At 37.0% G+C, this 19220-nt stretch overlaps 1 protein-coding gene across 6 annotated transcripts in view; it reads left to right on the top strand.

The window, feature by feature from the left end:
* JADE3 (jade family PHD finger 3) overlaps nucleotides 1–19220 on the top strand; it is a 187936-nt gene that overhangs the window by 155632 nt on the left and 13084 nt on the right. For all 6 annotated transcript variants that reach the window (XM_027859476.1, XM_027859472.1, XM_027859475.1 and 3 more), the window contains 3 exons: nucleotides 588–799; nucleotides 4456–4623; nucleotides 10561–10677. In XM_027859476.1, coding sequence (XP_027715277.1) covers nucleotides 588–799; nucleotides 4456–4623; nucleotides 10561–10677 — 497 coding nt within the window. The remainder of the gene's footprint in view (nucleotides 1–587; nucleotides 800–4455; nucleotides 4624–10560; nucleotides 10678–19220) is intronic.

Below are 19220 nucleotides of genomic sequence, written 5' to 3'. Positions count from 1 at the left end.
TTGCTTTTTTTTTATTGATTTATATCTTTCATGTATGCTCTCATAAGCAATATGACAATATGAACCCTCAATTCACAAAATAGATGAGTACCTCTGATGAGAGAATCCCAGAATATCAGAGACATTAGAAATTATGTAGTTCAACCTTCTCATTTTATAAATGAAGAATCCAAGTCCCTTGAGAGTTTCAAAGATGTATAGCTTATAGTTTCAAAATCATGTAGCTGAGATTGGTAATATATCTAAGCATCCCTGTTATAGTCTATGGTCTCTGTAAAGACCAATTTTAATCTTTTATAGTCAGAATTTTGGTTACCTTGTAATGTATCTTCCTTTATATCATTGTTACTATTGAACTAACTGCCTTCTGCAATTTTGTTTTTTCTTAAAGTCCTATTTTCATGGAGCCAACCAATAACCTCCATGGAGAGTGTCTGTGTGTATACATATTAAAGAACCCTAACAAAAGCTTTTTTGAAATATTATTTAAAAGAATGCTTTATACCTTTTCCCACATACTCAGTACCAGGCACATAGTAGGCATTTGCATGCCTGCTGTTTGATTGGCTGATTATATCTCTGTGCAGGGTGTGGGACAGTTGATGAAAACACTATGGAAAAGACAGTAGAAGTCTTGGAACGTCAGTGCCATGAAAATATGAACCATGCTATTGAAACAGAAGAAGGGTTGGGCATAGAGTATGATGAAGATGTCATCTGTGATGTGTGCCGTTCTCCAGACAGTGAAGAAGGCAATGATATGGTGTTCTGTGATAAGTGTGACATCTGTGTTCATCAGGTTAGTGAGACCAATGATTCACAACTACACACTGTTTAGAGTTTTCTGAATTAAAGACATTGGTATTCAAGAATGGATTTCTGTGACCTTTGTATCATGGTGAAAGGGAAAAATATGAAGAAAATAATTCTTGCATCTTCTAGAAATAAAGCCTCTTGTGATTGCCTGGGTGATTTATCTTTGGTGGTTACGTTCGGATCCTTATCACTTCGCTATATGTTTTGACTACCGAAATAGCCTACTAATCTTCCTCTATACTTGCATTTTGTTCCCCTTAGCTATACTACATATTATCACTAATCTCATACTTTAAAATTTGTCTTTCATTCCCTTGATCAAATATCTAAATATCTTCAGTCTTTTCTCCCCATTGCCTACTACAAAAAAGCTAACATCCTTAGCCTGGCATTTGAGGCCCTCTGAACTGCCCCCTACTTACCTTTATTGATTTCTTTCATTTGTATGCACTTTGGTGTATATTGCCTCTTTGGATGACAATAGCCCCGTGAAATAGACTGAACAGGTATTATTATGTCCACTTTTCATAAATGAGGAAATTAGTGAAATCACCCACCCAAAATCACAGTGAGAGACAGATCTATATTTGGGTCTCATATTTTGGAACTCCTAGCCTGATGTTTCTGCATCTCTTCCTAGCCTTATCTCCTATTTCTCCTTTATCCAAATCCTCTACTTTAACAAAATTTGTTTGCCCAAAGGATACTAGATCTAGAGCTGGAAGGGACCTCAGAGGCCCATTTAATCCAACCCCTCCATTTTACAGATGAGGAGATTGAAGCTCAGAGGGACTTTGTGACTTGCCCAATGTATAAGTGTATAATGTATAAGCAGAAGGGCACCCAGCTTCTTGAACTGCAAATTCTGCTTTCTTTTTTCTATGCTACACTGCCTGAATCTCACTATGTACCAAATACAGCTGGCATTTTTTTCAGCTCTGTGCTTTGCTTTCACAATTCATCTTGCCTGGAATACCTGCTCCTTTCCTTTCTAACTGTGGAAATTCTACCTAGTTTTCAAGTTACCGCCAAAATACCATCTTCTCCATAAAGTCTTCCATGATCACTCCAAGCCACAGTGATCTCTCCCTTCTCAGACCTCTTCTAGCACTTATCTTCACAACTTATTTGGCACTTTTCATGTACTGTATTTTATTTTTAAGTTTCCTTTCTGTTTGCATGTCCTACATAATAAGCTAGGTAACAATTTTTTTTATGGTAGGAGGAACCTCACCTAAGATTTTTGCATTCCCCAATACCTAACTCAGTATTTTACACAGAGTAAGTACTAGTTGTCTGATTTATTTTATTCTCTTATAATTAACTATTTCATAATGAATTTCAACTTGTTTTCCTAAATATGCCAGATACATTTTATATTGCATAGTAGTAAAAGGTGGTAATTCACAGTCTAATTGTCTTCTCTTTTAGCAAATTTTTTATGGGTCTAATGAGAATGGACTTGAGGGAGAAAATGTATTAATGAATCCCCAAGCAGGCCACAGACTTCACCTAATTAGCAAAGCTGAGAGAGGGTATACTGTGGTCCCCATCTACCTGAGGCTTTAAGCCCTCCCTGGAACAGATATGACATCACAAAATGAATACACATGTGCTATGAGAGAATTTTCTGGCAGTAAACATATGTGTATTTATAAAAAGTTGGTTTTGGGTTTTTTTTTAAGCCACTCCTTGATAAGCAGTGATATACTTTACGTTTTTCTAGTCTGGGCTCTGGCAGTGGGTTTCAAATCAGAATGGATACCAAGATTAAAGATAGTGTAATGAACCTGCACACATTTTCTTCTTTATGGAATCAGTGTTTATCCAGAATTGTAGCTAATAATATCTCTTTCCATTGGTGGTGAGAAATGGTGATGATGATACGAGGATTTACATACCACTTTAGGCTTTGCAGAGTGCTTTACAGACATTATCTCACTTTATCCTGACAACAGCCCTGGGAGATAGTGCTGTTATTAGCCCTGCCCATTTTACAGATGAGTAAACTGAGGCAGACAGCAGTTGAGTGATTTGCCCAGGGTTACATAGCTAGTAAATGTCTGAGATTGGATTTGAACTTGGATCTTTCTGGCTTGTGATCCAATACTCTGTCTATTCACTGTGCCATTCAGCTGCCTAGGTGTTACTAATTTATCTAGATAGTAAATAATGGGAGCTGGAAAATGTGTTCAAGCTATAAAAATCTGTTTACATAAAGCTTCAATTAAAAATCAGTTTACTGGATTTAAGTATAAGCTAACCATTTTGCCGTGTCCTAGATGCAGTTTGATCATTTTTAAAAATACTTAAGCTAGGCTGCCCTCTGTTGACTAAAGAATTATATGACTTATTTTTCATATTCAATAACTTTTTTTTTACAAGATTGTGAATGGCTGAGATTTAAAAATATATGTGTATGTGTGTATACATACACACTTATGAATACACACACACACACACACACACACACACACACATATATGTATTTCCTCTTCAGTGTATTTTCATTGTGATGTTCACTTTTGAGCCATCACCCCCAGTGTCACTATTCTAGTTATGGACCTTCTTTGGTATGGTATTCTATATTACAAAAATAACTGATAATGTGGAGGTTTGCCAAGTGCTTTCCTTCCAACACCACTGAAATAGGGCAAGTATTGTTTTATCTATTCCCCAAATGAGGAAAGTAAAGCCCAGACAAGTTAAATGACTTACCTATAGCAAATAAATGTTGCAGTAGAGATTTAAACCTAGGTCTCTTGATCCTAAGACTCTTTCCACCAAAATACATGTACTGTGGATTCAATTAATTTTTTTTTTTTTTGGCTAGGCAATGGGGTTGAGTGACTTGCCCAGGGTCACATAGCTAGTAAGTGTCAAGTGTCTGAGGCCAGATTTGAACTATGGTCCTCCTGACTCCAGGGTTGGTGCTCTATCCACTGCACCACCTAGCTGATTTATAAGATTTCCAAGTGATTGAAGAAAGGGTCAGCTACACAGTCGGTGTTATTATGTATATGTATGTATTTAGGTACTGCCAATTCCCAAACTCTTTCTGATGGAGGAATTAGAAATTAATTGGATAGAAGATAGGTTAAATTTAGGATCACAGAAATTTCAGTTGTTTTCAAGGAGTACTGTAGTATAGCAAAACCTCATTTAACCAGAATACCCCTAAAGTGGGTTGATCTAATTGATTTAATTTTCAGTTTATCTGAAGATTAACTACACAAATATTCTTTGTTTTAATACTATTATAGACCTATCTAAAATGCATAATTCTGCTTTTCTGCCTTAGTGAATATATACACCGACTGTGTAGCTGACCCTTTCTTCAATCACTTAGAAATCTTATAAATCCTAAAAGTCATTATGAAAATCAGTTCTCATTATACCCCATTTCAGATTAAACCAAATGTATGCTAACCCTAGTTTCCAGGTTTGGTTGATAGTTGTTGTTATTGTTTGTTTGCTTTTTTTTTTTAACTAAATTCCCAATAAGCTTGCTTTGTTGTTAGTTGTGTCTTTCCCCTAAAAATGGATTTTGTTATTGGTGTATATCATGTAAAACAATTTGTCTGTTTTTTCATTATCTGTGAAAACATTAACAAGATTTTTCTTTTCTTATATTCCAAGGCATGTTATGGCATTCTCAAGGTTCCAGAAGGAAGCTGGTTATGTCGTACCTGTGTTCTGGGCATTCATCCTCAGTGTCTTTTGTGTCCAAAGAGAGGTGGAGCCATGAAGGCTACCAGGACTGGGACCAAATGGGCTCATGTCAGCTGTGCCTTATGGATTCCAGAGGTAAAAATCCATTCAAAGTCATTATTATTCCTTCTCCTGAGGACCCTCTTTTTTTTCTACAGATGTGCCATGGATTAGCTTAAAGGATATTTGCGTCTACTAGATATGCATAATATTGCTCTTCTGATTTAAAGATGTGGTCAATGGCTGATATCTGAGTGTGTGGGAGTGCTTAAAAAAGCAAAGCCATGACAAGCATTTCTGTCCACATTGTGACCACATGAAGGTTGGCCTTCAATTGAACACTGTTTACAGAGCTTATCATGGTTTGCATTAGTTCAAAAGAGATAACCCATTTCTCTGTGGCCCACACCTGTGTCAGATTATTTTAAATCAGGATCCAGTGAATTTCTTAAGCCACCTTTCTATTCCCCCTTCTTGTGGTTTTTTATTTCATTTAACATATGACTGTTGCCTAAGCAACAAATACAGGCTAAAAGTCAAATGAGGAGTCCAGATATGGCTTCAAGTCCTTGCTCTGCCATCTGTTCTGTGTGACCACCGGCAAGCCACATAAAATCTTTGAATCTGTTTTCTTATCTCACTCTAGATGGTATAATACATATAACTACTTATTTCACAGGGGAGTTGTGACAAGAATACTTTGCAAACTTTGGGGAAATAATATATATAAGTATATACATGTGCATCCATATGTACACATATACAGATGTTAAACTGATAAGTCGTCTATATGGTACTTTGAAGTTTGCAAAGCTATGTACATTATCTTATTTGGGTGTCACAACTACCCTCAGAAGTAGGTACCAAGTATTTTTAGCCATATTTTACAGATAAGGAAACTGATCCTCAAAGGGTTAAATGACTTGCCCATAGTCACACAGCTGAAATTGTCAGATATGGAATTTGTTTGTTTTTTTTTTTTGTGTTTTTTTTTTTTGGTAAGGCAATTGGGGTTAAGTGACTTGCCCAGGGTCACACAACTAGTACGTGTCACGTGTTTGGTCTGAGGCTGGATTTGAACTCAGGTCCTCCTGACTTCAGGGCTGGTGCTCTATCCACTGTGCCACCTAGCTGCCCCCTAGATATGGAATTTGAATCCAGGTTTCCTTGACTCCTAATCCATCATTCTATCCACTGTACCATAATAGCTTATAATCGATAACATTTATGTAACACTTAGTATGTGCTGGCACTGTGCTAAGTACTTTACAATCATATTCTCATTTGATCCTCACAACAACTCTGAGAGTAGGTGCCATTTTTATCCCCATTTTACAGATGAGGAAACTGAGGCAAGCAGAAGTTAAATGACTTGCCATGGGTCACATGCTAGTAAGTTTCTGAGTCCTCATTTGAACTCAGATCTTCCTGACTGCAGGCCCAGCCCTCTATTCGCTTCTCCACCCAACTGCTTTGATTCGTTGTCTGCACAGGTCTGATCCAGAAAATCTATGTCACAGTGAACCTGCATGACTAGAACATTGGAGACTTTAATTTACTTTTAGCTGATAATATCTCATCAGCAATTTGTTCCATTTCCCGGCTTCTTTAGCCATACTCAGTACTGTTGTTATCAAGGCAGTTAGTATCATATCAAGCAACCTGCAAAAGATAAAATATAACTTACTAATAGAAGCCATTGTCTTAGCATCTAATTACCTAGATAAAATCATGTTAAAATATATTTCCTTCCTTTTTAGTTTTTCTCATGTGAAGGGTTCAGAATCAGGCCTACAGCTGGTTAACATTTCTTTTTGTCCTGTAGATATAGAAGTGACTAAATTAATTTTTCTTCTTTGAACCTTTTGCTGTATTTGTTTTATAAACCAAGGAAATTCAATTGAATATTCTGCTTAAGATGCGGGAGGAAATGGTAATGACCTCATAGAACATCAGAATTGAATTAACGATTTTCTAGTTCAACACCTTCATTTTACAGATGAAGAAACTCAGGCCTGGAGAAATTAAGCAAAGTCCCTAGAATCACATAGCTAGTTAGTGGCAGAGGTGAGAGTGGAAGCCAGATCTTCTGACAGTCAGGTCTCAGGGGTGGGGAACCAGAGGCCTTGAGGCCATATGTGGCCCTCTAGGTCCTCAAGTGCAGACTGACAGTCAAAGGGCCGCACTTGAGGACCTAGAGGGCCACATATGGCCTCAAGGCAGCTGATTCCCCGCCCCTGAAACCTGACTCCTACTTAAGTGATTTTTTTTCCCACTAAGCCAAGCCTCTTCTTATGCTAATTAACAACCATAAAACTAAATGTGAAATGCTGTCTTAAAGTAGAAATACTTTTCTTAATTTGTATGTTGATCTAACCCATCTCCTATCCACCAAATCCCAGCAGTTCTGTGGATTAATTACTTTCCCTCTGACTTGCCTGATTTTGGCTTTAAGAAAGTATGGCATTGGCTCCTGCCTATTTTAATACATAAAACAATAAGATGTTACCAATAAAACCAATTCCCAAACCAGTTATTGAAGAGATATTTGAATTGAACCTTCCAAAATACAAGTTGAACTCTAGCTTTTTATGCTGAAAATCTTATGAATCCCTTGATTTATTGGACACTAGACTTCTTCAGTACTCTGAAAGATCTGTGATTTCATTTGGAATGAGAACACTTGGGTCCACGCCCAAGTTTTGCTACCCATTTCCTATGTGACTAATCATAGGTGAGTCAAAAACTCCCCTACCAACCAAATCTTTATCCTTTTGCACATTAGTAAATTGTCTTCCTGAGTAATAGCTCCCCCCCCCCTCCGAAAAAAATGCATCACATAGTGATCAACTTCTGGGCCTTTCCAAACTTAGTGAGGCTAGTTTGAGATGGCAGACTTGTAGTCTCTAAGTGGGCTTGCCCTTTTAGCTAGTCCAGCTCGGTAAGAAATACCAGAGTTTGAGCTCTGTTTGAGAAAAGTCTCTTGAGAATCCAGATTCTGCTGGCTCTGATGACACACTGGAGTAGTTCTAAGTTTAATCACAGAACTCAATTTTACCCCAGAGTAAATTGTAATGCCTTTTAAAATATTTTAATAATATGCAATTATATTAAACACCTAATAGAACAGTATTCTGTGATTTAAGAATTAAGGCTTTATACAGTCATCTCTCGAAATTCACCAGTTTCACATTTGAGGTTCTGGTTATTTGTGAGTTGGCCATTGACAAATTAAATGGGAATTTTTTGGAGATTTGTGGTGTACTGTGGAAAATCACAGACGATGCATATGTGTAAGGAAAACTAGAAAAATAATTTAGCAAGTCATAAATGCAGTATATTAATACAAGTCGAAATACTGTATATTAATAATCTAGTTTGTTATTTGAGTAATAATGTAGTTTGTCATTTGCTACCATAAGTATACATATATACATTTATTACAAACAGTTGAATTTTGGTAAAAGTTTCAGTGCACTAAAGAATCATGGTCCTCACACCCTCTTTGAGCGTGCCTCCTCTTTTTCTACCATCCAGACTTAGTCACATGATTTTCTCCTGCCTGACCTTTGTATCTTGTGTTTTTGGTAAGAGAAAGAAATCCACAAAGCAGTTGCTGCAGCTACACCAGCAGCTGCAAAGACTCCACCTAGTGTGCAAGATGTTGATCTCTCTCCTAGAAACCAACTTTTTAACGGGTGCAGTGTGTTTCACTTGCTTTCTGTGTCAAATAAACTTGATCTGAATTATTAAAAATAAAGGTTTGGGATGGGGCCTAGACTTATTCACAGTTTTTCACATGCCTAGGGACCTGTGCCCCTAACCCCAGTGAATGTCAGGGAAGACTGTATTTGTTTCTTCTTTTAAGCTACAGCTCCTGTTACTGTTTCTTTAAGCTGTTACTCAAGCCTGGAAAGAATAGTCTGTATCCCAACAGTGAATAATAAATAAACAGTTATTAAGCATTGGCTATGTGTCAGGCACACTGGTGATACAAAAGCATAAGACAGTCCTTGCAAGCTCTTAAGGAACCCACAGGCTAATGAGAAGGACAACAGGCATGCAAACAAATACATACAGACAAGATAGATACAGGACAGCTGATCTTGCAGGGAGCCATCCCCTTTCAGAGAACATAACAGTCTTGATGCTAGCGTTTTCAGAAACTGTCATGGCATGAGTCTAATGATGTTTTATCCTTTATTTGTGTGTATTTGCACACAGAAGGGAAGAAAAAGGGGAAAGGAACAACTATTTATATAGCACCTACTATGTGCTAAGTTCTTTTTACAAATATTATTTCATTTTATCCTTACAACCACCCTTGAGGTAAGTGCTATTATCCTCATATTATAGTTGAGAAAACTTAGGCCAACAGAGATTAAGTTATTTACCGTAGTCACACAGGTAGTAAGTGTCTGAGGCTAGATTTGAACTCAGGAATTCCTGACTTTAGACCCAACACTCTATCTACTGTGCCACCAGCTGCTATAGCACTTCATTAATCTTCCTTTAAAAATAATTGGAGGGGCAGCTAGGTGGTGCAGTGGATAGAGCACTGGCCCTGAATTCAGGAGGACCTGAGTTCAAATTCAGCCTCAGACCAAACACTTGATACTTACTAGCTGTGTGACCCTGGGCAAGTCACTTAACCCCAATTGCCTAAAAACAAAAACAAAACAAAAATAAATAAATAAATAAAAATAAAAATAAAAATAAGTGGAGATTTCTTATTCAAGAGGAAATCTGTCCCAGTTTCTAATCTTTATAAAATTTTCAAGGTTTCTTTCATCTTTCTAATTTTAATAATTTTTTAGTATCCTCACCCAGAGAAAGAACTTTGGAGTCTGAACACAGATGGAAGCATACTATTTGCTCTCCTTTTCTTTTGTTGTTTTGTTTAGTTTCTTCTTTCTCCTGATTCCTCCCATTAATTCTAATTCTTCTTTACAACATGACTAATGTGAAAATATGTTTAATATGGATGCATAAGTAGAGCCTATATCAGATTGCACACCATCTTATGGAGGAGGGAGGAGAGGGAAGGGGAGAAAATTAAAACTCAAAATCAATTAAAAATAATTTTAATAATTTTTGGTGGTATGTGAAATTTGTAATTGTAAATACTAGCATTGCTAAGAATTCTTCATTATATTATAATATATTTCTCTTTGTGCCGTGTGTGTGTGTGTGTGTGTGTGTGTGTGTGTGTGTGTGTATGTGTGTGTATGAGTGTGATTAGCTACCATTGTTTGAACTCTGGTTTGCTTGGGAATAAAAAATTTCAAGAATCCTTTTAGCCTCAATATTAGAATGGCAAGACATAACTTATGATGAAATCATAAATTTATAGCTATAAGGAACTTTTAAGACCATCTAATCAAACCCCTTCTGTTTGATGAGATGAGAAAATTAAAGCCGAGAGGTTGTGATTTGTCCAAAGTTACACAGTTTGTCAGGGACAGAAGATTTGAACTCAGGTTGAGGATTTACATTTAAAATATATCTTTTTTACTGTTCCATTTATGTGTGATCATTTTCCCATTATATAAAACCATTTTACTTCTCTAGAGTATCAGTTTTTTCACAGTAATGATGTGAGATTTTCTGCTACCTCTTCCATTTTCTCAAGTTCTGTTAGTCCCTGACCAAATAAAATATTCCCAATTTGTATAACAGCCATCACACTGCCACACTATTATCTTCTCTAGCCACCTTCTATGTACAGTGTCCCAAAAGTCTTAGTGCAGTTTTAAGTTATTAAAGCTTAAATAGCTTAAAGCTATTAAATAGCTTAAAAGCACACTAAAATTTTTGGGACACTACATTATTTCCTTTGCCAAAAATGATTGACCTGAACAGTGTTTAGGGGCAAATTATTTTTGTTTCTGGGTTTGTTTTTATCCCTATCAAGACTCACTCCATCTTTTCATCTTTACAAACTCTTACCTTCCTATGAAATAATTTATATTGTATAGGGTGTGCTTTGAGAACTCAGAGGATAATTGATGGTCGTATTTTTGTTTTTTTCAGGTCAGCATTGCCTGCCCTGAAAGGATGGAACCAATCACAAAAGTCTCTCACATCCCACCTAGCCGGTGGTCCTTAGTCTGCAGTTTATGCAAGTTAAAGACAGGAGCTTGTATTCAGGTATGTCCCTATTAGAAGGATGTACAACATAAAGTAATGAGACTTCTTTGACAATCAATTCAACACCCATTTTTAAAGCACCTATAGGTAGCATACTATACAAGGCTCTGGGGATACCAGAATCAAATGGCAAGAAGCTTACAATGGAGTAGGTGGGATAAGACAATAGATATGATACAAATTAAAAGTATACAGTAGAATTGAAAGCAGTATGAGGAAATTGGAGAAAAAGAAAATCACTTTTGGCTGAGGGACTCGGGGAAGGCTTCCTGGAGGAGGTGGCACCTAAGCTGGACCTCAGAGAGCTACAAAGATTTCAATAGGAAGAAATATTGGACAGAACCATTGCAAATGTGGATAACATGAAGAAAGGAACCAAGGCTGGATAGGATCAGGAAATGAGATTAGGAAATCTTGAGCAACCAAATTTGACTAGAATATAAAATGTGAGACAAAGAGTAAAGTGACTACTGTGATAAGACTGGAAATTTGTCTAGGCCAGCACTTCTTAAACTGTGGGTTGCAGCCCCATATGGGGTCATATAGCTGAATGTGAGGATCATTAAAAAGTTGGCAACAGTAAAAGGTTTCTGAACATGCAATGACCAAAAATTAATTCAAAATCAAATGCATTATGAATCCGAGGTATTTCTGGCAGCATTTGCTGCCATGTTGCATTGCACAGCTTCACTGCATCCTTAGTTCTGAACATACAACATTGCACACTTTGCACTGTGTATACAGTCACACCACAAAGCACCAACAAACACTGCCAGAAACACCTCAGCTCAGATTCAAGACTATTATATGTTATGAATTGCAGTGTTTTTACTGTACATAAAAAAAAATCATTAAATGATTTTTGGCATGGAATTAGGACAGAATTTCCAACAATTTCTAAAATATCTCTAAACATATTTCCACCATTTTGTGCCACATATTTATGTGAAGCAGCATTCTCAGCATTGACTACTATAAAATCAAAATATCAGTCAACTCTGAAAAACATCAAAGATGCTCTGTGTCCTGCAGTATCAAATATTCCACCAAGATTTAATTCTTTATGTAAAAATAAACAAGCACATTCATCTCATTAGTATGCAAATTGCTTTCATCTTTAATAAATGGTAAAACTATATGTATACTAAAGAATTGTATTAAAATAAATTTCTTCATAATTTATTATCAGCAAATGTTTCATTTGTATACCTTTTTCATATATTTGTATACCTATTTTATATACCTATATACCTGGATTGTGTAAAAATTTCTCAGACAAAAGGGGTCACGAGTGGAAAAAGTTTAAGAAGTCCTGCTCCAGCCTATCGAGGGCCTTGAGTGCCAAGTCAAGGAATTTGTATTTTCTTTTCTTTTTTGGTGAGGCAGTTAGGGTTAAGTGACTTGCCCAGGGTCACACAGCTAGTAAACAGCAAGTGTCTGAGGTCAGATTTGAACTCAGGTCCTCCTGACTTCAAGGCCGGAGCTCTATCCACTGCACCATCTAGCTGCCCCTCTATTATATTTTCTTTAAAAGGGAGTAGAGAAAGATATTGAAAGTGACTTTTGGACTATGAAGAATCCTCATTGTACACTCCTGGAGAAAAGTATTCATTTGGGGGAAGCTGTTAGAAATACCACAAGTTCCTGTAACTTCTTGGAGAAGGACTGGAGTTCCTGGTACTCCTGCTCTTTCTACCAACTGAGAGATTCTGATAGATCATTGCTCCCATTGGCTGCCAGGAACCTTCATGCCAAGAATAACAAATTAGAACTGAGAGGTCTGGGTCCTCTAACCACATCACTGTCTTTTCAAATCTAGGTTAAGTGAATGAATCATAGAAGTATTATCCTAACCTAAAATGTACCAACCTTATTTTTGCTTACTCCTTTAATGGGTATTTATAATAAGCACTGCCAAGTACAAATATAGTGTAAAAGAAGAGAATCCATAAAATGGCTGCCAAATATCAACAAAATATTTAATTTTCCTAAGTAATCAAAGTAAACAAAAATAAAACCCTAAAAGTAAATTTGGCAAGTGTTAACAATCTTAGTCATTCAGCCCAAATCCAAATACTTCATGAAGAAATCCTCCCCTTTCCTGAGAAAGTACAGAAAGACTCCTTTGGCTAAATGCCAAAAGAATGACAAGTAATTTTCTGCCTTTTTGAATTTGGCAGGTTAGATATCCCCACTGAACTATTGCTGTTGGAAAATCTAGCAAAATCTTGAGGAATCCAGCATGTCTTGTTGAAGACTTTCTTTTTACACTCAAATAACAAGTAAAAGCCCTCAAATTATACTTGTGCCCTAATGAGCATTCCTATCAAGATAAGACAAGAAAAAATTCATTTTTAGTGTCATCAGTCAGAGCATTAGAATATAATTAATTTGATTCAATTCAACAAACATTAAGTGTCTATTATATACACATGACGCTAGTCTAGGTGCTGGCAATACAAAGATTAAAAGGAAAATAAGGTCTCCACTCAAGGAGATTATAATGTGTGGGAGAGCTGAGTAGATACAACTTCAGTGCCTAGCAAAGTGCCACTCACTTGGTAAGTCCTCAGTAAATGCTTGTTCACTGACTGACTGAAAATACTTTCAAAGAGAAAAGAATATCAACCACTAGAGAGACCAGGAGAGAAGCTCCTATAGGAAGTTACACCTGAACTGTTAAAGGAAGCTAGAGAGCGTAATGGGTAGGAGAAAAAAACACATTGCACATATTAGGGGCTTGACTATATGTTCAAAGATATAGGAGATAAAATATCCCGATTGGAGAACAGCTAGCATGAAGGGGAGTCATACTAAATAACACCATAAACATTAGGTGGAAGCCAAATTGTGTTGGGCCTTAAACAATGACATGAGGATTGCATATTTTATCTTGGAGACAATGTTGTTGTTATTGTTCAGTTGTGTCCCACTCTTTGTGACTCCATGGACGATAGCACGTCAGAACCTTCTATCCTCCACTATTTCTCAAAGTCTGTCCAAGTTCATGTTCATTGTTTCCATGACACTATCTGTCTATCTCATCTTCTGCCATCCCCTTTTCCCTTCAATCTTTCTCAACATAAAGGTCTTTTCCATTGAGTCCTATTTTCTCATTATGTGACCAGAGTATTTAAATTTCAGCTTCAATATTTGACCTTCCAGTGAATAGTCTGAATTAGTTTCTTTAAGTACTGATTTGATCTCTTTGCTGGCCACAGGACTCTCAAAAGTCTTCTCCAGCACCACATTTCAAAAGCATCAACTGTGTGGTGCTCAGCTTTCCTTATAGTCCAACTCTTACAGCAATACATTGCTACTGGAAAAATCATAGCTTTTACTATATAGACCTTTGTCAACAAGGTGATGTGTCTGCTTTTTAATATGCTGTCCAGATTTTCCATAGTTTTCCTTCTAAGGAGCAAGCATATTTTAATTTCATGGCTGCAGTCATCATCTGCAGTGATCTTTGAGCCCAAGAACATAAAATCTTACCCTGCTTTCATTTCTTCTCTCTCTATTTGCCAGGAGGTGTTGGAACCAGTTGCCAAGATCTTAGCTTTTTTGATGTTAAGTTTCAAGCCAGCTTTTATACTCTCCTCTTTCACCCAGTCAACAGGAGGCTTCTTAATTCTTCTTTAGTTTCTTGGAGACAATAAAGAGCTATAAAAGACTTTTGAGTGGGGGTGGGTTGGGATGACTTAGTCACATCTTTGCTTTAAGTTTGGCAACTGTGTTGAAGATGAGGGAGAAGCCTGAACTCAAAAATTATGAACCCATACAATTTACTCTAGTTGGTAGGGAAAAGAGAAAAGGCAGGGGGTGAAATCAGATCCTATTGGAAATGCAGAAAGAACATGTCTCAGAAAGTTTTCTCTTTACTAAAACCATAAATATGGGCAACTTTCCAACCTAGTTTTGATTCAGCAGCGCATGCTACATATAATATCGATATTGTTTTGATTTTGAATTTTATCCTAGTTTGGGTAATGGATGAAGATACAATGTAAACATCAGGTCTACCCATTTATGCCATCTATTACAGATCTGCTCAGTTTGAGAAAATAGGTCAACTACTCTTATTTAGCAAATACAATCACAATAAAAATATTCTGTACTTGTAACAAAAGTTGTTTCTAATCTCCAGCCATAGGAATAAAATTACAGAAAAATAAGAGACTTCAGTTGTTGATCTTCATAGTAATAAGATTTAACATATGTTAGGGAACCCTATAGCAAACTACACAGTTAACAGAAAGCTTTTTTTTTTCTTTCAAAAATTGTTATTTTTAATTTCCTTACTTTTTTTTTTAGCTAAAATCTTGATTTAATCCTTGACAGATCCTACCAAGCTGGTTATTGGGACAGATGCTATCTGTCAGTCCTATGAGCAGCCTTATTCAGTGTGTAGAGGTTTAGCATCACGTTGCCTACGAAATGATGATTGGTGATTTTTTTGTTGTTGTTCTATAATATCTCTTGAAGATCATTTACTAAGTCACAGAACAATATCATCTGTATAAAGTGACAGATTACCGATGCTCACTGAGGTTTGAATCTCAGATGCTTCCTTCTCTATCCAGCCACACATTCTGATCAGCCACCACATTCTCTACTTTCTGGCAGTATTTATCTCTACTACCACATTATCTTTTCTCTCACTGCAACCAATTTAGTTCTTGTTTGGACTATTGTTAGTCTCCAGAGAGGTGGTATGGCAGAGTGGATAGACAGCTGAGCTTAGAGGAAGGAAAGCCTGGGTTCAAGTGTTACCTCAGACATATGCTGTGACTGACAAATAACCTCTTAGTGATCCTAGGCAACTTTTTAAGACTGTTAAGTGGCAGAATGGTTGCTGGAGTTTCATTATCAAGAGTTCCTTACACTAATGAAATCACAGAGCTTACCTTCAGGCAACCCTAGTTCTCCCAACAGTCTTCATTCCTAAGTTATCATTATATTCAGTTATGATCTTATCCCTCTTCTACTCAAATACTTTTAGTAGTTCTCCATTGCCTATTAAGGTTTAAACTCCTTTTGAGGTCCTTTGCTAGTAGTTAGAGGTGATTCCCAGAAGGATCAGGTTAGACATTCAGTCAATGCTAAAAGCAACAAAGACTTTCCCCACATTTAAGGGAAGGCCATATGGCTTAATTGGAGACTCCCAAGAAAAACACAGAATAGGAAGAGCAACAAGAGAAGAGTATTAGAGCAGCTTACTAACTCCCTTCCTTGCCCTTCCCTCCACCTCTCTGTTTCTGTCTCTCTCTCTGGGGTCACCACTGACACCTCCAGAGTGAGAAGGAGGAAGGTAGGAAAGTTATATGACCTTGAATATCTCCAGGGAACCTCAGGCACATTGGTCTTCAAGCTATGACAGAGGAAGTGAATCCATGATGAACTTCCAAGAGGTTGCTCTCAGGACTTGGCACATTGTTGCACTACGTGCTCATTAGAACTTTGGGAGTAAACTTTATTAGGTGTATCAAGGCAGCTCTGGGACCAGAACAGCTCAGGCAAATTGATAGTAACCCTGGGTATGTCTCATTTTGTAAGGTCTGATTGGTTTCCCACCTCTGAGGTCACAGACTGGGAGACATCAATTAGCTAGATAGGGAGGCCCCTGGCATAGAAGATTACAGATAATGGGATTTCTGGAAAAGAGGCAGGGCAGAGGGAAGGGGAACCGACTGGAGAAAGGTATGTGACTAAGACACAGATAGCCTGTGGATTGAGAAAAACTAGTTTGGTTCATCCAGACAATCTAGTCTTAAGTCACCTGTTCAGCTTACCTCTTATCCTTTCACGTTATTTTATGTCCTAGTCAAACTGGACACTCTCCACAGTTCTCCAGTTTTCTCTTGTCTCTGGTGCCTTTGTTCACACTATTCCCTATGACTAGAATAGACTTCTGTCCCCAAATCCCTCTGTATCTGTTGAAGTCTTTCTTCTTTCAAACCCAATTCCTTCATGTAACTTGATTTCCCCACTCCCCATCTCACCAAATAATCTCCACTTCCTCAAATTTGTCATAACACTTTGAATGGACCACTCCTTTGCCCCATCACTTTCAGCCTTGTATCATACTTATTTGTAAACATGGTATAGAACATAGGTAATCTCCTAAAGGATAAGGATTGTGTTATTTTTAATCTTTGCCAAGTCCCTTGCATATAACTAGGTGTTTTATAAGTGTTGAATTAAAGGTATAACTTGATTAATTACAGAACACATTTTAGCAACAATAATCACTGATAGATTTCAGAGGAAAGTTTCAACCCTTCAGCCTAGGATGCTTGGGAAGGCTTTATGAAGTTAGTTATATCAAACCTTACTGAGAGTTTACATACTGGGTAAGAAGTCTGAGTTCTAGGTCTTTGTTCTAATTTGATAAACATTTTTTTTCCTTCTTTGAAGTCACAAGAGTAGAAGAAAATTCCCTAAATTAATTCCAGGGTCCTTTTTCATCTTAAAAAAAAAAAAGATCTATAAACATATGGCAGCTTTAAAAATAGATGGGAAGTCATTTGCTCACATGCAGTTTATGAGAGGTAGTAGAATATAATGGAAGACTTATTGGATTTGAAGACAAGAGACCTGGGTTTTGAATCTTACCTGTTTGACACTGGGTAAGTCACATCACTTCTCTGAGAGTTGGTTTCCTCCTTTGTAAACTGGAAGTAATAATATTTGCAATATCTGATACAAAGGGTTGTGTAAGGAAAGACCTTTGTAAACCATAAAGTAATACATAAATTTCAGTTGTTATTATTGTTGTATTAAAATTAAAAAATAGTCAAATATTTCCTCTACAGGGATCCTCACAGCAACCCTGGGAGGAGGTTGCTATTATTATCCCTATTTTACAGATAAAGAAACTGAGGCAGGCAGAGGTTAAGTGACTTGGCAGGGGTTGCTCAGCTAGTAATAATAATAATCATAATCATAATCATAATAACAACAACAACTAACATTTATATAGCACTTACTATGTGCCAGGCACTATGCTAAGCACTTTACAATTATTATTTCATTTGATCCTCACGACAATCCTGGGAGCTAGGAGCTATTATTACTCCAATTTTACAAATGAGGAAACTAAGGCAGATATGAGAATAAGAATATTTTGTTGGTGACAAGAACAAGTTGTTCCCTTCAACCACTTCAGTATGTAGGCATCCAGCTATTTATATTTTGACACTAGATTAATTCTTTTACTTATAGTTTCTTGAGGGATATATATTTTATTTAAGCACCTGGTCACGTAATTTTCTTTTCTTTTGATTAATTCATATTTGTGCCTGTACCTTCTAGAACTTTAAACTGAAAAGATCGTTTTTATTCCCCTTTTCATAGTTTAAAAAAATTGTGTCACTGTAGAACACTTAGAGCCAAGTATTCCTTAGTGCAGTGTTAAGTAATATCCTCTGTATGTGTCTTTTTTTTTTTTAATGGGAGTCTGACATCTTAGCCAAGAGGTAGCAGAATATGACCAACCAAGAAAGATTTTTGGACTCCATCCTCTTTATCCTGGAAGACTAGCCAAAACTTTTGACTAGTATCTATAATTCCATTGGGTCATGGATTGGATAAAATTGCATGATGGCCCTGGGAATCTCTGGCAGTACCACAGGGCTTGGCCTTCTTTCTTATTAGGAACAAAAACAAACTTTTCCAAGAAGTATCCTCCTTAATCCTAAACTAATTTTTGCTATTTTTCCCCCCTGAATTCTGTAAATGATAGAAAATCCTCAACATTGTCCGAAAGGCTTATATAGGAATAATAATAGGGAATGTTGAGCATTAATTATTTCATCCCATAGAAAATAGGAATTGGTAAAGTACGTTGGGGAGAGGTGGAGGAAAAAATCCAAGGTTTTCTTGAAGGCTTTGAAGTTCTTCTCTTAAGTCTTATGTTCTATGTTACCTAATCTAGTGTATGTTATTAATTATTCCATTCTAACAGGTCACAGTGCAGGCTTTAATGAGATGACCCTGGGTTTTGTGTCAGGCTTGCCTGAACTCTCAGCAGGCAGCCGGAGAGAGAGAAGTCATAGTTTGGATGATGGCATCCATGAAGGGTTCAGCTGATACATTCCTAAGAGAACTGGAGTATCCCAATTCTAGAACTGGGAAAAGATGGGAGTAACTTAACCCTCGAGTGCCTGTGTGGTGACATACAAAACTGTGTGCTGCCAATTCATAAACTTTGTTCTAACGCATTAAACTGGGCATTTGCACTTAGTTCCAGTTTCCCTTTTGGCTTCCACTATCATTTTAACTCTTACATCTGAAAAAAGTTTCCCTTCTGGAATGTGTGCTATAAGGAATCTGTCATAGCTCCACGATCCAAAGCCAAGATCTAGTGGTAATGGTTTCTTCTCTCCTCTAACAGACTGAATTGAGAAAACAGCAACCTGCCTTATAGTTGAACCTTTCTATAGGTTGAAGTTTTACTAAATGCTGTGGGACTAGCCAATCACTCATATATAGGAGTTCAGCTCACATGTAAGAGATAAGATCTTTGTGAGCAAGGGCCCACT

This window comes from Vombatus ursinus, unplaced genomic scaffold (assembly GCF_900497805.2).
Source record: "Vombatus ursinus unplaced genomic scaffold, bare-nosed wombat genome assembly UNPS02014168.1, whole genome shotgun sequence".
Lineage (NCBI taxonomy): Eukaryota > Metazoa > Chordata > Mammalia > Diprotodontia > Vombatidae > Vombatus > Vombatus ursinus.
The sequence above is the reverse complement of the archived record's forward strand: the minus strand, read 5'-3'. Positions and strand labels throughout refer to the sequence as shown.